Consider the following 17,258-nt stretch of genomic DNA (forward strand, 5'->3'; position numbering starts at 1 on the left):
TCCAGATTTGTTACATGGATTCCTGATGCTTATCCTTTGACGTGATCCTTGCGGTTGGTGAATTCCTATTTCTGTTAAGGATTTGTTCCGACTGGCTGGCTGGATTGTTGCCTGGTTGGTCTCTGACTGGATTTGACTGCAAAAAATTGTGCGGTTGGACTGATTCATTAGTTCCCGATCCTTGTTTTTTTTTTATTGTGTTTGTATCTTCAAAGAAAGAAGAAGAGTTAAGGGAGGTGCTGACTATTTACTGGGACTTGGTATTTGAGTGGCTTATATGACTATGTATACTATATTTTTCTTACATAGAAACATGGAATGTGACGGCAGATAAGAACCATTCGGCCCATCTAGTCTGCCCAGTTTTCTAAATACTTTCATTAGTCCCTGGCCTTATCTTATAGTTAGATTAGCCTTATGCCTATCCCACGCATGCTTAAACTCCTTTACTGTGTTAACCTCTACCACTTCAGCTGGAAGGATATTCCATGCATCCACTACCCTCTCAGTAAAGTAATACTTCCTGATATTATTTTTAAACCTTTGTCCCTCTAATTTAAGACTATGTCCTCTTGTTGTGGTAGTTTTTCTTCTTTTAAATATAGTCTCCTCCTTTACTGTGTTGATTCCCTTTATGTATTTAAATGTTTCTATCATATCCCCCCTGTCTCGTCTTTCCTCCAAGCTATACATGTTAAGATCCTTTAACCTTTCCTGGTAAGTTATATCCTGCAATCCATGAACCAGTTTAGTAGCCCTTCTTTGAACTCTCTCTAAGGTATCAATATCCTTCTGAAGATAGGGTCTCCAGTACTGCGTACAGTACTCCAAGTGAGGTCTCACCAGTGTTCTGTACAATGGCATGAGCACTTCCCTCTTTCTACTGCTAATACCTAGAAAGAGGGAAGTGCTCATGCCATTGTACAGAACACTGGTGAGACCTCACTTGGAGTACTGTACAGAGTACTGGAGACCCTATCTTCAGAATGATATTGATACCTTAGAGAGAGTTCAAAGAAGGGCGACTAAACTGGTTCATGGATTGCAGGATATAACTTACCAGGAAAGGTTAAAGGATCTTAACATGTATAGCTTGGAGGAACTATGAGACAGGGGGGATATGATAGAAACATTTAAATACATAAAGGGAATCAACACAGTAAAGGAGGAGACTATATTTAAAAGAAGAAAAACTACCACAACAAGAGGACATAGTCTTAAATTAGAGGGACAAAGGTTTAAAAATAATATCAGGAAGTATTACTTTACTGAGAGGGTAGTGGATGCATGTAATAGCCTTCCAGCTGAAGTGGTAGAGGTTAACACAGTAAAGGAGTTTAAGCATGCGTGGGATAGGCATAAGGCTATCCTAACTATAAGATAAGGCCAGGGACTAATGAAAGTATTTAGAAAACTGGGCAGACTAGATGGGCCGAATGGTTCTTATCTGCCGTCACATTCTATGTTTCTATGTAAGAAAAATATAGTATACATAGTCATTACTGGTTATAATTGCATTCTTTGCTGCTATTGGTGGACAGTAAATACTCGCATACGTGTCTTTAATAAAATCATGACTTTTCATCATGTAATAGCAAAATCATGTAATTTTACACTACATATGCCTGCAACTACTTACAAAGTATACAATGTTTGGCAGGTCCTGCACTATACCATTTGAATGACAGCTCTTTCAAGACAATCGTCTTGGAGCTCTCGTTTTCAAGTTAAGTGTACTGAATTTTGCATGTTGTACTTATTACTCATGGCAACCTCAACATACAGTTTCCAAACAGAGAAATTAGTATTTTCTGAAGGTGTAACTAACCTCAGTGATTGCATGCCCAGCACTAATCATCAAAGAGGCAGACCACTCTTTGGACTTCCGAGTGCCTGCAAGTCACCTTTTGAGAGCTTGGAAATTGAGATCATAGCACCATAATTTCTGCAATAAGCTCAAGAGATTATAGAACCAAGAATGACCCTTTAATAAATACCAGATTTCGCAAACTTTCACAATTATCAAGCTACAGATACATGTAATATGCATTTGTCTAGTAAAGACACCAATAATATACCTATCCTGAAGTTAATGTATCCTTCTCCTCCACTCATCACCAACATATTGAAGTTTCCTGTGTTTTTACCTTCTCCTCCCAGTGAAGATGTGTTGATGCAAGCTTGAAAAAATGAAAGTTTTAAAAGGTTTTTAAATTCAATATACCTATTTTTATGTATTGTAACAAAGTTAAGAGATACATTTGTGGAAAAGTACGTTAACTAAATGTATTAACTAAAGAATAAAAAAATCCAATGCACACTAATCACAAATTTAAAAATTGAAAGCTAAATATTTGAAACATTTGTAAAATAAACTCCTTACCTGGAACACATGCAAAAAACTTTACAGCATCTCTGTGACCATGAAAAGAGACTTGTGCATGCTCCAATGAGCAATATGGACCTCTCTCAGGTTCAGATTCTTTCGCAGTACTTTCACTGCATAATCCTATATAGACAGAATAACATTAGTAATCTAGTATATGGACTCTCCTAGGCAACATAATGCGTTAATTGTATTTAATTCTAAAAGGTAAATGGATTCTCTTTTTGTTACACTGGGCACTGCATTCATAACCGTTTTAAATTAATTTCATTAAAAAAACTAAAAACCTTTTTTGTACCCAACTCTGTTTCTGGAGCACTCTGGTATCTTCTTCACATGGCTATTCTCCCCTCTCTGCTGTTTAGTTAAATGAACACTCCGGGCACCATAACAACTTCATCAAAATAAAGTAGTTATGGTGTTAGGAGGTCCCTGGCCCATCTTTAGTGGATAAACTGTTCACAAACAGGTTAACCCCAAAGTCTATATTCTATCACCGGATCTTTCTGCCTCACTGTATTTCCGTTTTCTCAGAAGGCTCATGCACTGGCGCCGATGATTGGCTAAGAGTGGTGATCTGGCACTCTCAGCCAATCAGTGACTCCTCATTTATAAAATTAGATTGAAAAAGGCAAGTCTCTTTTCAAGTGAGTTTTATGAATGGGGAGTCACATCATCAGAGAAACTGCAATAATTGTTAAATAAGTGTAATAACATCTAGACTGTAAGCTCGTTTATAGGAATTCATCTACCTATTATTCCTGTGTCATTGTCTCATTTATTGTAAGTCCCCCTCCCCCTTCCATAATATTGTAAAGTGCTGCAGAATTAGTTGGCACTATATAAGTACCAATAATAATTTTACAACATGACAAGAGGCTTCGTATTTTGCATAAACTTTCTTTACTAACTCCATAGCAGCAAAGAAAAAAAACTGTTGAAACAAAGGACCAATCAGAGCGTAGTCAGAGTATATATACGTCTAAGCATATCCATATCACTTCCTCTTTCTTTCAAGTCAGGTCAGAGTACTAATTCCTTAACTGTTTTGTTATTATTCATTTGTGTTATAGTCTTCTAGTTAGTCTTTATTGTGTTTAAGTTACTTTCCTGGGGGTGGCAGGGGATCCCTTAAGTATTATATACCTATTGGGCTGTTAACCGTTGGAGGGGCTATCTCCTCTCCCTTCAGAGCCTCTTCTGAGGCGGCAGTGTTTTCTCCTTTCCCCCTCCCTCTGGTGGCTACGTTCACCACTTTCACCCTTCTTTTCCGCGCTGTTCGCACTGTAATCTGTGCGCACAGAGCGGGCAATCACTGTGTTCGTGCATTTCGGCACGAACAGACGTCAGGCTGACTTCCCGCCTGTTCGCACTATAACTGTTTCGTGCCTCTACACGAATGGGCCAGCCAGGCTCACCAGTTCGTCTAGTTTTTCACGAACAGTCTATTTATACGAACGGCCACTTCCTCTAGTGGTATTCCGTTCGTGGACTCTGCAACATTACGGGCATTCGACAAAACTAACAGCTGTTCGTTAAATTTTCTGCCGAACGCTGCAATCAGTCCCTGTCTATACTCACCTTCCCCGCAAAGTTTTTTGCTGGCTTTTTCCGGTCAGCTAGCCCGGGTCTCTCGCGATACCTGCGGCAGCCATTTTGTTGGTGTAGTATCGGCGGAGAATCACACTCAAGGCAAGGCTCCCGTTTTGAAGGCAAAATTCCAGAGGTGAATTCCAGTTTTCTCACAGGGACCTGTGCAGGTTGGTGTTGCTACCCATAGGGAGTGGGACTACCAGTTAAGGTATACCCTAGTCTACCCCATTTGGGTAATTCCCTGAGTGCTGCCTAACAGAATCTGTTGAAGCAGTTCCGATTTCCTGGGTGAGCCCCAGTATTAAGAGTCTGCTTTTCACGCCACTGGGCAACAAGTATTATACGGCCTACGGCCTGTCAAAGTCCTCCCACACGGTCCCTCCACCTCTCATACCTGGTCCTGTTAGTGCCTGAATTATGGAGGACACACTATACCCAATTGACCTTCAGGCAATAATCAATGCAGCGGTGGCTGCGTCCTTGGAGAAGGCAATGGCGAAGGTATTACCAACGGCCTTTGAAACTAGCAAACCGGTTGGCAAGCATTCCCACAACAGGGAGGACTAGGATGAGTCAGATGACTCCTCTAAGGAGAGTCACCGCCCAGCGAAATGCCACTGGAAGGGCGAGGTGTCCAAGAAGGCCGCCAACAAAGGCAAGGCGCTGCTGAAGCACAGTAGGCGCCCTGTGACCACGGCCCCCACATACACTCGGGAGATTTCCTCGGATGAGGACAAAGATAAGCAGAGGTCTCAGACTTCCGAGGAAGGCGATTGAGGCTCCAACGCCTACGTCAAGGAGACCTTCCTGGGTGAGCTACAGTGTATAGGAGATGCAGAGTCATCAGTTACAGTCGCTACGCAGGAACAAGAGATATTCCTGGGCGCCACAGGGCAGAGGATGTTTGACCCCAGGAACATACGGCATCCCTGCTCCAGGGAATGGGCCCCGTCTGATCACCTCCTTAGGTTCATGCACTTTTGGATCCGCAAACCCCTGGAGAAACACATCCGCAAATGGATGAGGGCGGAGTGCCCTAGACCATTCCTGCCAGACAAGGTTGTTTTCACGCCAGAGTTCGACCAACTCATGCTGACCTTTATGGAATGAGGGGGTTGCGACCCGCGCAGAGGGGTCGAGGGAAGCTTTAAAGGGGCGCAAGACAAGCTCCTGGATGCAATGGGGCCGCTGGCCCATGTGACGTACCCGGCGGATGACTCTTACGCCAGAGCAAACTCATTTACTGCGGATATGGTGCGTGAATGGGCGCATGATATCCGAGAATGGGGTTTCTGCTTTCTCGGGAACACCAAAGCGGCAGAGAGGTGCCGCGCAGCTATCATGGGTGGCGGTACGGAAACCGGGACCCCTGAGTGCCTGATGAGAAGTGGGAGTCTTCAGCGTGAAAGTGGATTATCAGGGCCTGGTGCAGGGTAACCACACGCCCCCTGTGTTGAGCACCAGCATTTGTGCGGCCACATACTAGGTCCCTGATACAGCTACTGTGGATCCTAAGAGCTAGGAGCTTGATATGCAGACCTCAAAGGAACTGGAAAGGGGGGCTCTGCAGCAGGCATGTATCCAGTACAGAAACAACGCAAGGCTAGGATAGTCACCAAACATGAAAACAACACAGAACTAGTAAAACCCAGAACCAGAGAAGAATAGGAAGCTAAACCCAGAACATGTACACAATACATAAGGGAACCATTGACATAACATGGGCAGGACAGGACAGGACTGTACATGGACTGGGAATTCAAACTAAAACAAGACAAGATATGATAGGCAAAACAAGAGGAGAAATAACCAAGTACTATATATGAAAAGTATGGGGATTTAGTTACATTATATGATCATACATTGCATTGGCCTGCCAACAACGCCAATATACCCCATATCTGGCAGGTCCTACTCTGCCTAATGTTTGCTAAAAGAACAATAATAAAAACACATATAGCACTTACCTGCAAGAAAGGGCAGAGGACTTGAAAACACTGCTGCAGGTCCAGACTGAAACAAAAGGAATCATGGAAAAGGAACGGGTATGGCAAATTAAAACAAACATTTAAATGAATCCTGGAGACTGGGAATTCCAGGGACGGAATACAGGAATGAACCCAGAAAACCCAGCATAAATAAAAAATAAAAAAAGAATTGTAAAAAGAGTACTGGATACCAGAAGCCAAGGCCAGACATCTCCGCAGAACAGGACAGGATGTGACAGCAGCACTCTGCTGCACAGACCCCAAACTTGCCATTCTGGGGGTAAATTGGGCCCACAGACACAGGGTAAGCTTTTTGGTGAGGTCTTTATGAAAAGAGCTTAACAAGCACGTTAACATGTTCACCTCTCTGGCCCGCACATCCATGCGCAAGGTCTTCAGAGGTAACCCTTTAAGGGGTGTTTTTTCCAGGGCTGGTCAGCAACGGGGCCGTGCCACCAGCCGATTCTGGCCATCAGGCCCCCGTATGGGACACCCACAGCAGTTTTACCCGCAACAAAATTACCAGGACACAGGCTCTACAATACTACCCCTACTACCAAAGGGGCACAGACAGAGGACGTGGTGGTCGCGGACGCACCCACGCAAGATTCCCCACAGGTAAGAGATCAACACTTATCAATGTCTCAACTAACCATGACTGCCAGACATATTTCTCCTTTTTCCCAGAATTGGGCAAAACTATCCACAGATGCTTGGGTGTTCCAGACGGTCAACGGGTACCACATCGAATTACAAACGTTCTCTGTACAGAGGTAACCTTCTCGTCCCTTATGCTTTTCAGCTTCGGATGCTCACCTCAGAGGTGGAGCTCCGCGAACTACGCACGAAGGGCGCTATACAACCCGTGCGCTAGCAAGATGGCTTCTTCAGCAACATGTTTCTCGTCCGCAAGAAAACCGGGGTTGTCAGACCGGTGATAAATTTAAGAGAACTGAATACCCATGTGACCTACCGCCACTTTAAAATGGAAGACATACACTTACTACGGGACCGCCTCCATTTCCAGGCCCCTTGCATTACTGCGCCATGCAACGGTTAAAAGCCTGCTTCCTTCGATGGAACCCCACATACTACCAAACAGTTCCGCTGACGGACGAATTGCGCCAAGAACTCAAATTGTGGCTCAACTGCATGCAAGCATGGAATGGTCGTGCCATCTTCGGCAACCACCCGGACTTCGTGCTGGAATCGGACGCAAACCAACTGGGAAGGGGCGCCATGGATGGGGAAGCATCCACGGGAGGAATGTGGACAACCCAGGAACTCTCGATGCATATGGGCTGCTTGGAACTACTACCGGGGTCATTTGCTATATGCAGCCTAGCGAAAGGACAATCCACTTGTTGTATACTTCTACGGATGGACAACATATCTGCAGTACGGTACATCAACCACTTGGGAGGGACTCGTTCACAAACACTGGTGAATTTGACGAAGGAAATCTTCGACTACTGCCTCCCACGAAAATCACGATATGTGCAGAACACCTACGAGTGGAGTCGATCCTTACCGCAGATTGGTACTCCCGACACTGGAGAGATGCCAGCGATTGGCAATTGAACCCGCAGATATTCGCCTACCTGAACGAACGGAAAGGGCCCTTCCTACTGGCTCTGTTTGCCTCATGCAACAACCATCAATTACCATAGTTTTACAGCTGGCTCCCAGACCCGGAGTGCTTGGCGGTGGACGCTTTCACCCAATACTGGCCGACACAAGGGGCTTATGCTTTTCCCCCATTCGCTATGATTGCGAGAGTTCTCCACCACATCCGGAGACGGGTACTGAAGTTGACCCTCCTGGCGCCCCTCTGGCCGAGCCAACCCTGGCTCCCAGATCTCCTCGAGATGTCCTGCGAGGACCCAATTCTTCTGCCAAACGTCTTCACCCTACTCAGGGATCCAGTGGTGAACCCACATCCTATACTATTGGATGGACGCCTATCCTTAGTAGCCTTGACTCTTTCAGGGGAGCATGGTGTGCCAACGACTTATCGACAACGACTATGGATCTACTGTGGGACTCCTGGGCCCCTGGAACGCGAAAGAGCTATTTATCTGCATGGACATCTTGGACCAGTTAGTGCGTGGGACGGGACCTGGATCCCTTTACAGCTCCTGTTTTCGATATCATGAATTTCCTCTCGTCACTCTTCAAGTAAGGCAAGTCATATTGCACCATCAATGTCTTCAGGTCCGCTATATCAGCAGCCCATGTACCATCTCAAAGAAGAGCGGTCGGGCAGGATCCTCTGATATGCCAACTACTACGAGGCATCAAATTGAGACGACCTCCGGCACCTAAATACCAACATCTATGGAATGTGGAAGTGGTACTCCGGTTCCTGAGGGGGCTGCCCCATAACGAAATATTACCCTTAAGACAACTGACTGCCAAGTTCACCTTCCTATTGTGCCTGGTTTTGTTTTGCCGCGTCTCGGTCATTCGGGCGTTCGATAAAGACGCCTTTACCATCGTCCTGGAAGGAGTCTCATTCCATATCTCACGATGGACTAAATCGGACTCGTCGTCAGTCTTCTATCCGTTCTTCACCTCGGACCCCCAATTTTGTGTGGTCAAGGCTCTGCGGGCATATGTAGCAGCAATGGAGACGTTACGCCCACCGACAGCCTGGCAACTATTGGTGTCATAGGTTAGTATGTTAGCCCTCACGGTCCGGTTCCGGCCACCACACTGTCCAGATGGATTAGATGGCTCCTCTCCCTAGCCAGCATAGACCCCTCTTTTGGTGCGCACTCTGTGCGAGGGGCGGCAGCATCATCGGCTTTTATGGTGGGCACATCTTTGTTCGTACATATTACAAGCGGCGGACTGGTCCCGCAAATCGACGTTTCGGACATTCTATTTCCGTCCCTCATCTAATGCCGCATTCTCTCTTCTACCTAAGAGTTAAAATGGCAAAATACAAAGCCTCCTGTCATGTTGTAAAATTGAAGATTATGCTAACGCAGTACACTAATAATCTTAATTTTAATAATGACAGGAGGTGAGTATTCCCCCTCCCCCTTTTTTGATTTGATGTTCCCACCCTAAACGGAGGTAAATTAGAGTTAATGGGTATGAGTCTATTTCTAAGGATTAAATATATGCAATGGTATGTACAGTGGTATGGATTGCAGATGTCTATAGCACCATGGATTGACTCTGTATGATAACATCTTATGGTTAGTCAGATTAATTAATTATAACAGTTTATATATACTCATAGAAATATTTTTCATACGGTCGGTTCTGTACCACTGATACTAGTCTTTCATTCTTTTCAGTTTAACAAGTTTTATGAATTGCTGGGAGGACTCAATTCCATTATCGGTTTTCAAGTTGGATCGGACATGTTATTTGTTCCATTATGCACTTGTGATGTCGCATTGGTCAAGAGGAAGTGATATGGATATGCTTAGACATATATATATATATATACATATATATATATATATATACATACACACACACACACACTCTGATTACGCTCTGATTGGTTCTTTGTTTCAACTGCTTTTTTCTTTGCTGCTATGGAGTTAGTAAAGAAAGTTTATGCAAAATACTCTCCTCCTGTCATTATTAAAATTAAGATTATTAGTACACTGCTTTAGCATAATCTTAAATTACGCTCATTTTAAAAATGGGTGTAATAAATATACTGCAGGGTCTACTCCTCCTCTAGAGACTGTTTACAAGTCCGTAGAGGCGCTTCTGGTGTTTGGCAGCATTTTACTCTGTGACAGATAAAGTGTAATGAAAACCTAGAGGTAACAGTGATACAGTCTGAGCAACAATTATCAGAAGGTGAGCCACTGGATACAAGGGCTACTGCTACACAAACAGGCAGGAGACCTTGGATTATGCTGAAATAATATAGTATCAGACTTGGTTCCCAGCTATAAATATAAGTATAGATACACTGATATCAAATCGACAAAAGACTGGAGACCAGGTGGATAATCCAAAGCTTCAGTATCAGAGCAATCTATAAAGACAGAAACAGGGCCAAAGTGCTCACTGTATTGCTTTATTATAAAAAGATAACGGATAAAAATACACTGACAAAAGGTGCAGGGCAGTCAGGCATGTACATCGGAGTTCAACTCCCATCAACAGTAGTACCAGTCTGAACTCCTTCCTATATACCGGCTTGGAAAGGAGGAGATGGGCTATAGGAGAGATTTGCTGCTCGCTGGTCTTGTTGTTTTGCCGCGTGCGTTCCACTGCTGCACTTTTCGGTGTCTCCAAGATAGATGCAGCCTTACAAGTTTCGTGATTCCTACGATCATTTCATCAGAGGTAAGCATCTAGTCTGTACAGCTTGGCTTTAAATGTCCTGATATCATTAAACCACAGGTTGTTAACCCTCAAGTGTCTTGTGCTCAAATCTTTATGGGCTTATTAACCCTTTCACATCCGACATATATGAGATGATGAAGATTTAAAATGTAGAATTTAAAAATTATGCACAGTTATTGATAAGTCACAAATAATTAGAATAACATAGACTTAAAAAGAGGAAAAAGGAAAAAATGCTAAAAATAGTCAACCACCATGGTGAACCATCACTATTGAAAAATATATAACAGAATCACACTTCTTCTTACAGAAAACATTAAGTATAATCCATAAGACAATTTATAATGATCATCAGAAATACAACAAAATACTGAAACTTGAAATCCATACATATTGTGAAAATAATAATAAAATAAAATAAGACAAAATAAAACCAATGATATAAATTTGGGGTCAAGCACTGCTATGTACAAAGGGATAAATGTCTTGATTCATACAGACATAGATTAGAGATCAAATCTATATTGGATCACAGTTTTTTGTTTAGGACCCTTACAAATAGTTCTTCAAGTGGGACCATAGGGAGTATTTTCAGATAAAGTGCAGTAACGTTTATCAAAATCCTATTGGCTGGAAAATAAGTATAGGTTCCTGCTCAATATGGAGTCCACACTAAGGGGAAACACCTCTACAGAAGGACAAAAATAGGTTTAGGTCACAATGAAAAAAATAAAATAATATATTCACAAAATAACTTTCTGTATCCTATAATCAAGGAACCTACTCTTGAAAGGCATTCAATTCAAAGTCTATATTTAGGCCTCTTGTTTCCAAAGAATCAAGTTGGAAAATCCATGGGTTCCCATGGTAGTTCCTTCTGTCTGAAGGAAGAACTGGCCCTGGGCCCAAGAGAAGTTATGGCTCAAAATGAACGCAACACATTGGGTCAAATTACTAATTTGGTCATTTTAAAGTTCTGAATAGATGACTAAGGTATATTGTATAGCTTCAAAGCCTTGCAGGTGTTCAATCACCATATAGAGGGATCTCACATCCGCCGTGACCAGGGTATATTCCTTCCAGTCGATTTTGGATACAATTTGGATGATCTGGGTAGTATCCCTCAAATATGAATCTAGTTTGCAAAGAAACATAGAATGTGACGGCAGATAAGAACCATTCGGCCCATCTAGTTTGCCCAATTTTCTAAATACTTTCATTAGACCCTGGCATTATCTTATAGTTAGGATAGACTTATTATGCCGATCCCACACATGCTTAGACTACTTTACTGTGTTAACCTCTACCACTTCAGCTGGATGGCTATTCCATGCATCCACTACCCTCTCAGTAAAGTAATACTTCCTGATATTATTTTTAAACCTTTGTCCCTCTAATTTAAGACTATGTCCTCTTGTTGTGGTAGTGTTTCTTCTTTTAAATAAAGTCTCCTCCTTTACTGTGTTGATTCCCTTTATGTATTTAAATGTTTCAATCATATCCCCCCCCCTGTCTCGTCTTTCCTCTAAGCTATACATGTTAAGTTCCTTTAACCTTTCCTTGCATGTTTTATCCTGCAAACCATGAACCAGTTTAGTAGCCCTTCTCTGAACTCTCTCTAAAGTATCAATATCCTTCTGGAGATACGGTCTCCAGTACTGCGTACAATACTCCAAGTGAGGTCTCACCAGTGTTCTGTACAGTGGCATGAGCACTTCCCTCTTTCTACTGCTAATACCTCCCCCTATACAACCAAGCATTCTGCTAGCATTTCCTGCTGCTTACATTGTCTGCCTACCTTTAAGTCATCAGAAATAATTACCCCTAAATCCCTTTCCTCAGATGTTGAGGTTAGGACTCTATCAAATATTCTGTACTCTGCCCTTGGGTTTTTACTTCCAAGATGCATTATCCACATTAAATGTCAGTTGCCACAACTCTGACCATTTTTCTAGTTTACCTAAATCATTTGCATTTTCCCTCCTGGAACATCAACCCTGTTACATATCTTCGTATCATCAACAATGCACTTCGGCGTAAAGAATACACAAGCAACGTATACCCTTAATGGAAGCGAATTAGGGATAACAACACACGAAAAGGACTTGGGAATTGTTATAGACAACAAACTATGCAACAATGTGCAATGTCAATCAGCAGTGGCCAAGGCCAGTTAGGTATTGTCATGCATGAAAAAGGGCATTCATTCTCGGGAAGAGAATATCATTTTGCCTCTTTATAAATCACTGATAAGACCACATATTTAATATGCTGTGCAATTTTGGGCACCTGTTCTAAAGAAGGATATTATGGCACTAGAAAAAGTGCAGAGGCGGGCTACAAAATTATTAAAAGGAATGGAACATATTAGCTATGAAGAAAGGTTAACATAGAAACATAGAATGTGACGGCACATAAGAACCATTCGGCCCATCTAGTCTGCCAAGTTTTCTAAATACTTTCATTAGTCTCTGGCATTATCTTATAGTTAGGATAGCCTTATGCCTATCCCACGCATGCTTAAACTCCTTTATTGTGTTAACCTCTACCACTTCAGCTGGAAGGCTATTCCATGCATCCACTACCCTCTCAGTAAAGTAATACTTCCTGATATTATTTTTAAACCTTTGACCCTCTAATTTAAGACTATGTCCTCTTGTTGTGGTAGTTTTTCTTCTTTCAAATATAGTCTCCTCCTTTACTGTGTTGATTCCCTTTATGTATTTAAATGTTTCTATCATATCCCCCCTGTCTCGTCTTTCCACCAAGCTATACATGTTAAGATCCTTTAACCTTTCCTGGTAAGTTTTATCCTGCAATCCATGAACCAGTTTAGTCACCCTTCTTTGAACTCTCTCTAAGGTATCAATATCCTTCTGAAGATAGGGTCTCCAGTACTGTGTACAGTACTCCAAGTGAGGTCTCACCAGTGTTCTGTACAATGGCATGAGCACTTCCCTCTTTCTACTGCTAATACCTCTCCCTATACAACCAAGCATTCTGCTAGCATTTCCTGCTGCTCTATTACATTGTCTGCCTACCTTTAAGTCATCAGAAATAATCACCCCTAAATCCCTTTCCTCAGATGTTGAGGTTAGGACTCTATCAAATATTCTGTACTCTGCACTTGGGTTTTTACGTCCAAGATGCATTATCTTGCACTTATCCACATTAAATGTCAGTTGCCACAACTCTGACCATTTTTCTAGTTTACCTAAATCATTTGCCATTTGGCTTATCCCTCCTGGAACATCAACCCTGTTACATATCTTAGTATCATCCGCAAAAAGACACACCTTACCATCAAGACCTTCTGCAATATCACTAATAAAAATATTAAAGAGAATGGGTCCAAGTACAGATCCCTGAGGTACCCCACTGGTGACAAGCCCAAGCTTCGAATATACTCCATTGACTACAACCCTCTGTTGCCTGTCACTCAGCCACTGCCTTACCCATTCAACAATATTGGAATCCAAACTCAAAGATTGCAGTTTATTGATAAGCATTCTATGTGCAACAGTGTCAAAAGCCTTACTGAAATCTAGGTAAGCAATGTCTACTGCACCACCCTGATCTATAATTTTAGTTACCCAATCAAAAAAATCAATAAGATTAGTTTGGCATGATCTCCCTGAAGTAAACCCATGTTGTCTCTGATCTTGAAATCCATGTGTTTTTAGATGTTCAACAATCCTATCCTTTAACATGGTTTCCATCACTTTCCCCACTACTGAAGTAAGGCTTACTGGCCTATAGTTGCCTGACTCCTCCCTATTACCTTTCTTGTGAATGGGCACAACATTCGCTAACTTCCAATCTTCTGGGACTACTCCTGTTAACAATGATTGGTTAAATAAATCTGTTAATGGTTTTGCTAGTACACCACTAAGCTCTTTTAATAGCTTTGGGTGTATTCCATCAGGTCCCATTGACTTATTTGTCTTTACTTTTGACAGTTGAAATAGAACCTCTTCCTCTGTAAACTCACGTGTAATAAATGACTCATTTATCCTTTTTTTTAACGGAGGTCCCTTTCCTTCATTTTCAGCTGTAAATACCGAACAAAAATATTAATTGAGGCAGTCAGCTAGACCTTTATCCTCATCTACATACCTTCCTTCTTTTGTTTTTAATCTAACTAATCCTAGTTTTACTTTTCTTTTCTCATTTATGTATCTAAAAAAAGTTTTGTCCCCCTTTTTTACTGACTGTGCTATTTTCTCTTCTGTGTGTGATTTGGAAGCTCTTATAACTTGCTTAGCCTCTTTCTGCTTAATCTTATAGGTCATTCTGTCTTCCTCACTCTGGTTTTTTTTATAATTACTAAATGCCAACTTGTTTTTTACTATTTTGGCCACATCTGGGGAGTACCACAGTGGTTTCTTGAATTTTTTGCTTTTACTGACAAGCCTAATGCAATTTTCTGTTGCCTTCAGTAGTGCAGCTTTTAAATAATCCCATTTCTTTTGGACTCCATTTAAGTTGCTCCAGTCTGATAATGACTCCTTTACACATATTCTAATTTTAGAAAAGTCTGTTTTTCTAAAGTCTAAAACGTTTGTTTTTGTGTGGTGTGACTCAGTCACTGTTCTTATATTAAACCACACTGACTAATGATCACTGGATCCTAAACTTTCACCTACAGTAATATCTGATACCAAATCCACTAAATCTAGTATGGCCTCTTTACAAGTTGGCTCCTCAACGACTTGTTTTAGAGACAATCCCAGTAGGGAGTTTAGGATATGTGTGCTTCTGGCACAAGTAGCTATTTTTGTTTTCCAATTCACATCAGGAAGATTAAAGTCACCCATGATGATAACTTCCTCCTTCATTGTCATTTTAGCTATTTCTTCAACTAGTAGATTATCTAACTCTTCAATTTGTCCTGGGGGCCTATAAATCACACCTACACAAATTACTGTGTGATTACCAAATTCTAACGTAACCCAAATGTTCGACTCACTAACCTTTATTAGGCTAGATTTTATGCTATCCTTCACATACAGGGCCACCCCTTCCCCTTTCTTGCCTTCCCTGTCTTTTCTATATAAAGAGTACCCTGGTATTGCTATGTCCCAGTCATTTTTTTCATTATACCATGTCTCAGTAACAGCGACTAAATCTACACTATCAGTTGCCATTATTGCCACAAGTTCATGGATCTTATTCCCTAAACTGCGAGCATTTGTAGACATGACTCTAAGCTTATAATTTTTTAACACACTTGCTACAGGCACCTTCTGTCCTTGTTTTGGGGGACAATTGGATTGATGTTTTATCACCCTTTTGCCCCCCCCCCCCTCCTAGTTTAAATACATCCTAGCAAAACCTCTGAACTGCTCACTGAGAACATTTGTTCCCTTTTGAGAAAGATGCAAACCATCTTTTTTGTACAGTTTATTTCCATTCCAAACAGAGCTACCATGAGCAATAAAGCCAAATCCTTGCTCCCGACACCATTCACCAAGCCACAAGTTAAAGTCCCTAATATGCATCCGCCTGTCATTCTGAGTGTTATGCACAGGCAGAAGCAACCTGCCGTATATCATTGGCAAAAACACTAAAAACTTCCTTAACCTCTGAAACCTCATTGCAAGCCAAGTCATTTGTCCCTAAATGGACAAGTACATCCAATTCCCCTTCCTGCTTTGCTTGCTTAACAATATTACAGATACGTCTCCTGTCTCTGTGAGCAGTAGCTCCGGGAAGACACCATTGTCCATCTCCACACCTCTTATGATGGAATCCCCCAACAACAACTGCTTTCTATTAGGCCTCACCATAGTCTTCAAGCCTCTCTGCACAACACCACTAGCCTCAATGCCTCTCTGCACAACACCACTGGCCTCAATGCCTCTCTCCACAACACCATTGGCTTCAATGCCTCTCTCCACAACAGCACTAGCCTCAGTGCCTCTCTCCACAACACCTCTAGCCTCAGTGCCTCTCTGCACAACACCACTAGCCTCAATGCCTCTCTGCACAACACCACTAGCCTCAGTGCCTCTCTGCACAACACCGTTGAGCCTCAATGCCTCTCTGCACAACACCACTAGCCTCAGTGTCTCTCTGCACAACACCACTAGCCTCAGTGCCTCTCTGCACACCACCACTAGCCTCAGTGCCTGTCTCCATGACACCATTACACTCTGAAAGTGCAAAAAATGAATTATGTAGAACAACAGACTGTGCAATATGCCTTTTATCCACAACTCTAAGTCTACCAGATCCTACAGTAATCCATCTGCCATTCCTAGTATGTCTCTGTGGCAGTGGCTTTGCAGCAGTTCCAGCCTGAGTTTGTTTACCAGATAATTTACAAATCTCAGACTTCAAAAATACAATCTCCTGCCGCAAGATAGAGAACTGTCTACAGATTAGACAACAACCAAACCTCCAAAAAGTGGAACGCGAAACCAATGTATAGCAACTATTACACTGAACTAAGTCTGCCATTCCAATGAGGTGAATTATTTAAATCAAACGAATCTTAACTTTTTATTTATCCTCCTGAATACCTCAGATTACCTCCAGTTTATCTCCAGAATATCTCCAACCACAGACACTTAGAAGCAACACTTAGATGAAGCAACCAAGCTATGGGTCACATTTAAACCTATTTAGTTTAGAAAAAGTCGCCTGAGAGGGAATATGATAACATTATACAAATATATTCGGGGCCAATACAAACCATTGTGTGGAAATCTATTCACAAACCGGACTTTATATAGAACACGAGGTCATGCGTTTAGACTGGAAGAAAGAAGATTTCGTCTAAGGCAAAGGAAAGTTTTTTTTACTGTAAGAACAATAAGGATGTGGAATTCTCTGTCTGAAGAAGTGGTTTTATCAGAGTCCATACAAATGTTTAAACAGCTACTAGATGCATACTTGCAAAACAGAATATTCAAGGATATAATCTTTCAATGTAGGGTAATAACTGCTCGGTCAAGATAATTGGT

General features: G+C 42.0%; 1 protein-coding gene across 1 annotated transcript in view; it reads right to left on the minus strand.

Moving 5' to 3' along the window:
* Window positions 1-17,258, minus strand: part of LOC134576882 (C-Jun-amino-terminal kinase-interacting protein 4-like) — a 242,867-nt gene that overhangs the window by 40,544 nt on the left and 185,065 nt on the right. Inside the window, exons 11-12 of the mRNA XM_063435563.1 lie at window positions 2,384-2,509; window positions 2,079-2,180 (exon numbers count right to left, since the gene is read on the minus strand). Of these exons, the coding sequence (XP_063291633.1) occupies window positions 2,079-2,180; window positions 2,384-2,509 (228 nt within the window). The remainder of the gene's footprint in view (window positions 1-2,078; window positions 2,181-2,383; window positions 2,510-17,258) is intronic.

Source organism: Pelobates fuscus, chromosome 11, assembly GCF_036172605.1.
Source record: "Pelobates fuscus isolate aPelFus1 chromosome 11, aPelFus1.pri, whole genome shotgun sequence".
NCBI lineage: Eukaryota > Metazoa > Chordata > Amphibia > Anura > Pelobatidae > Pelobates > Pelobates fuscus.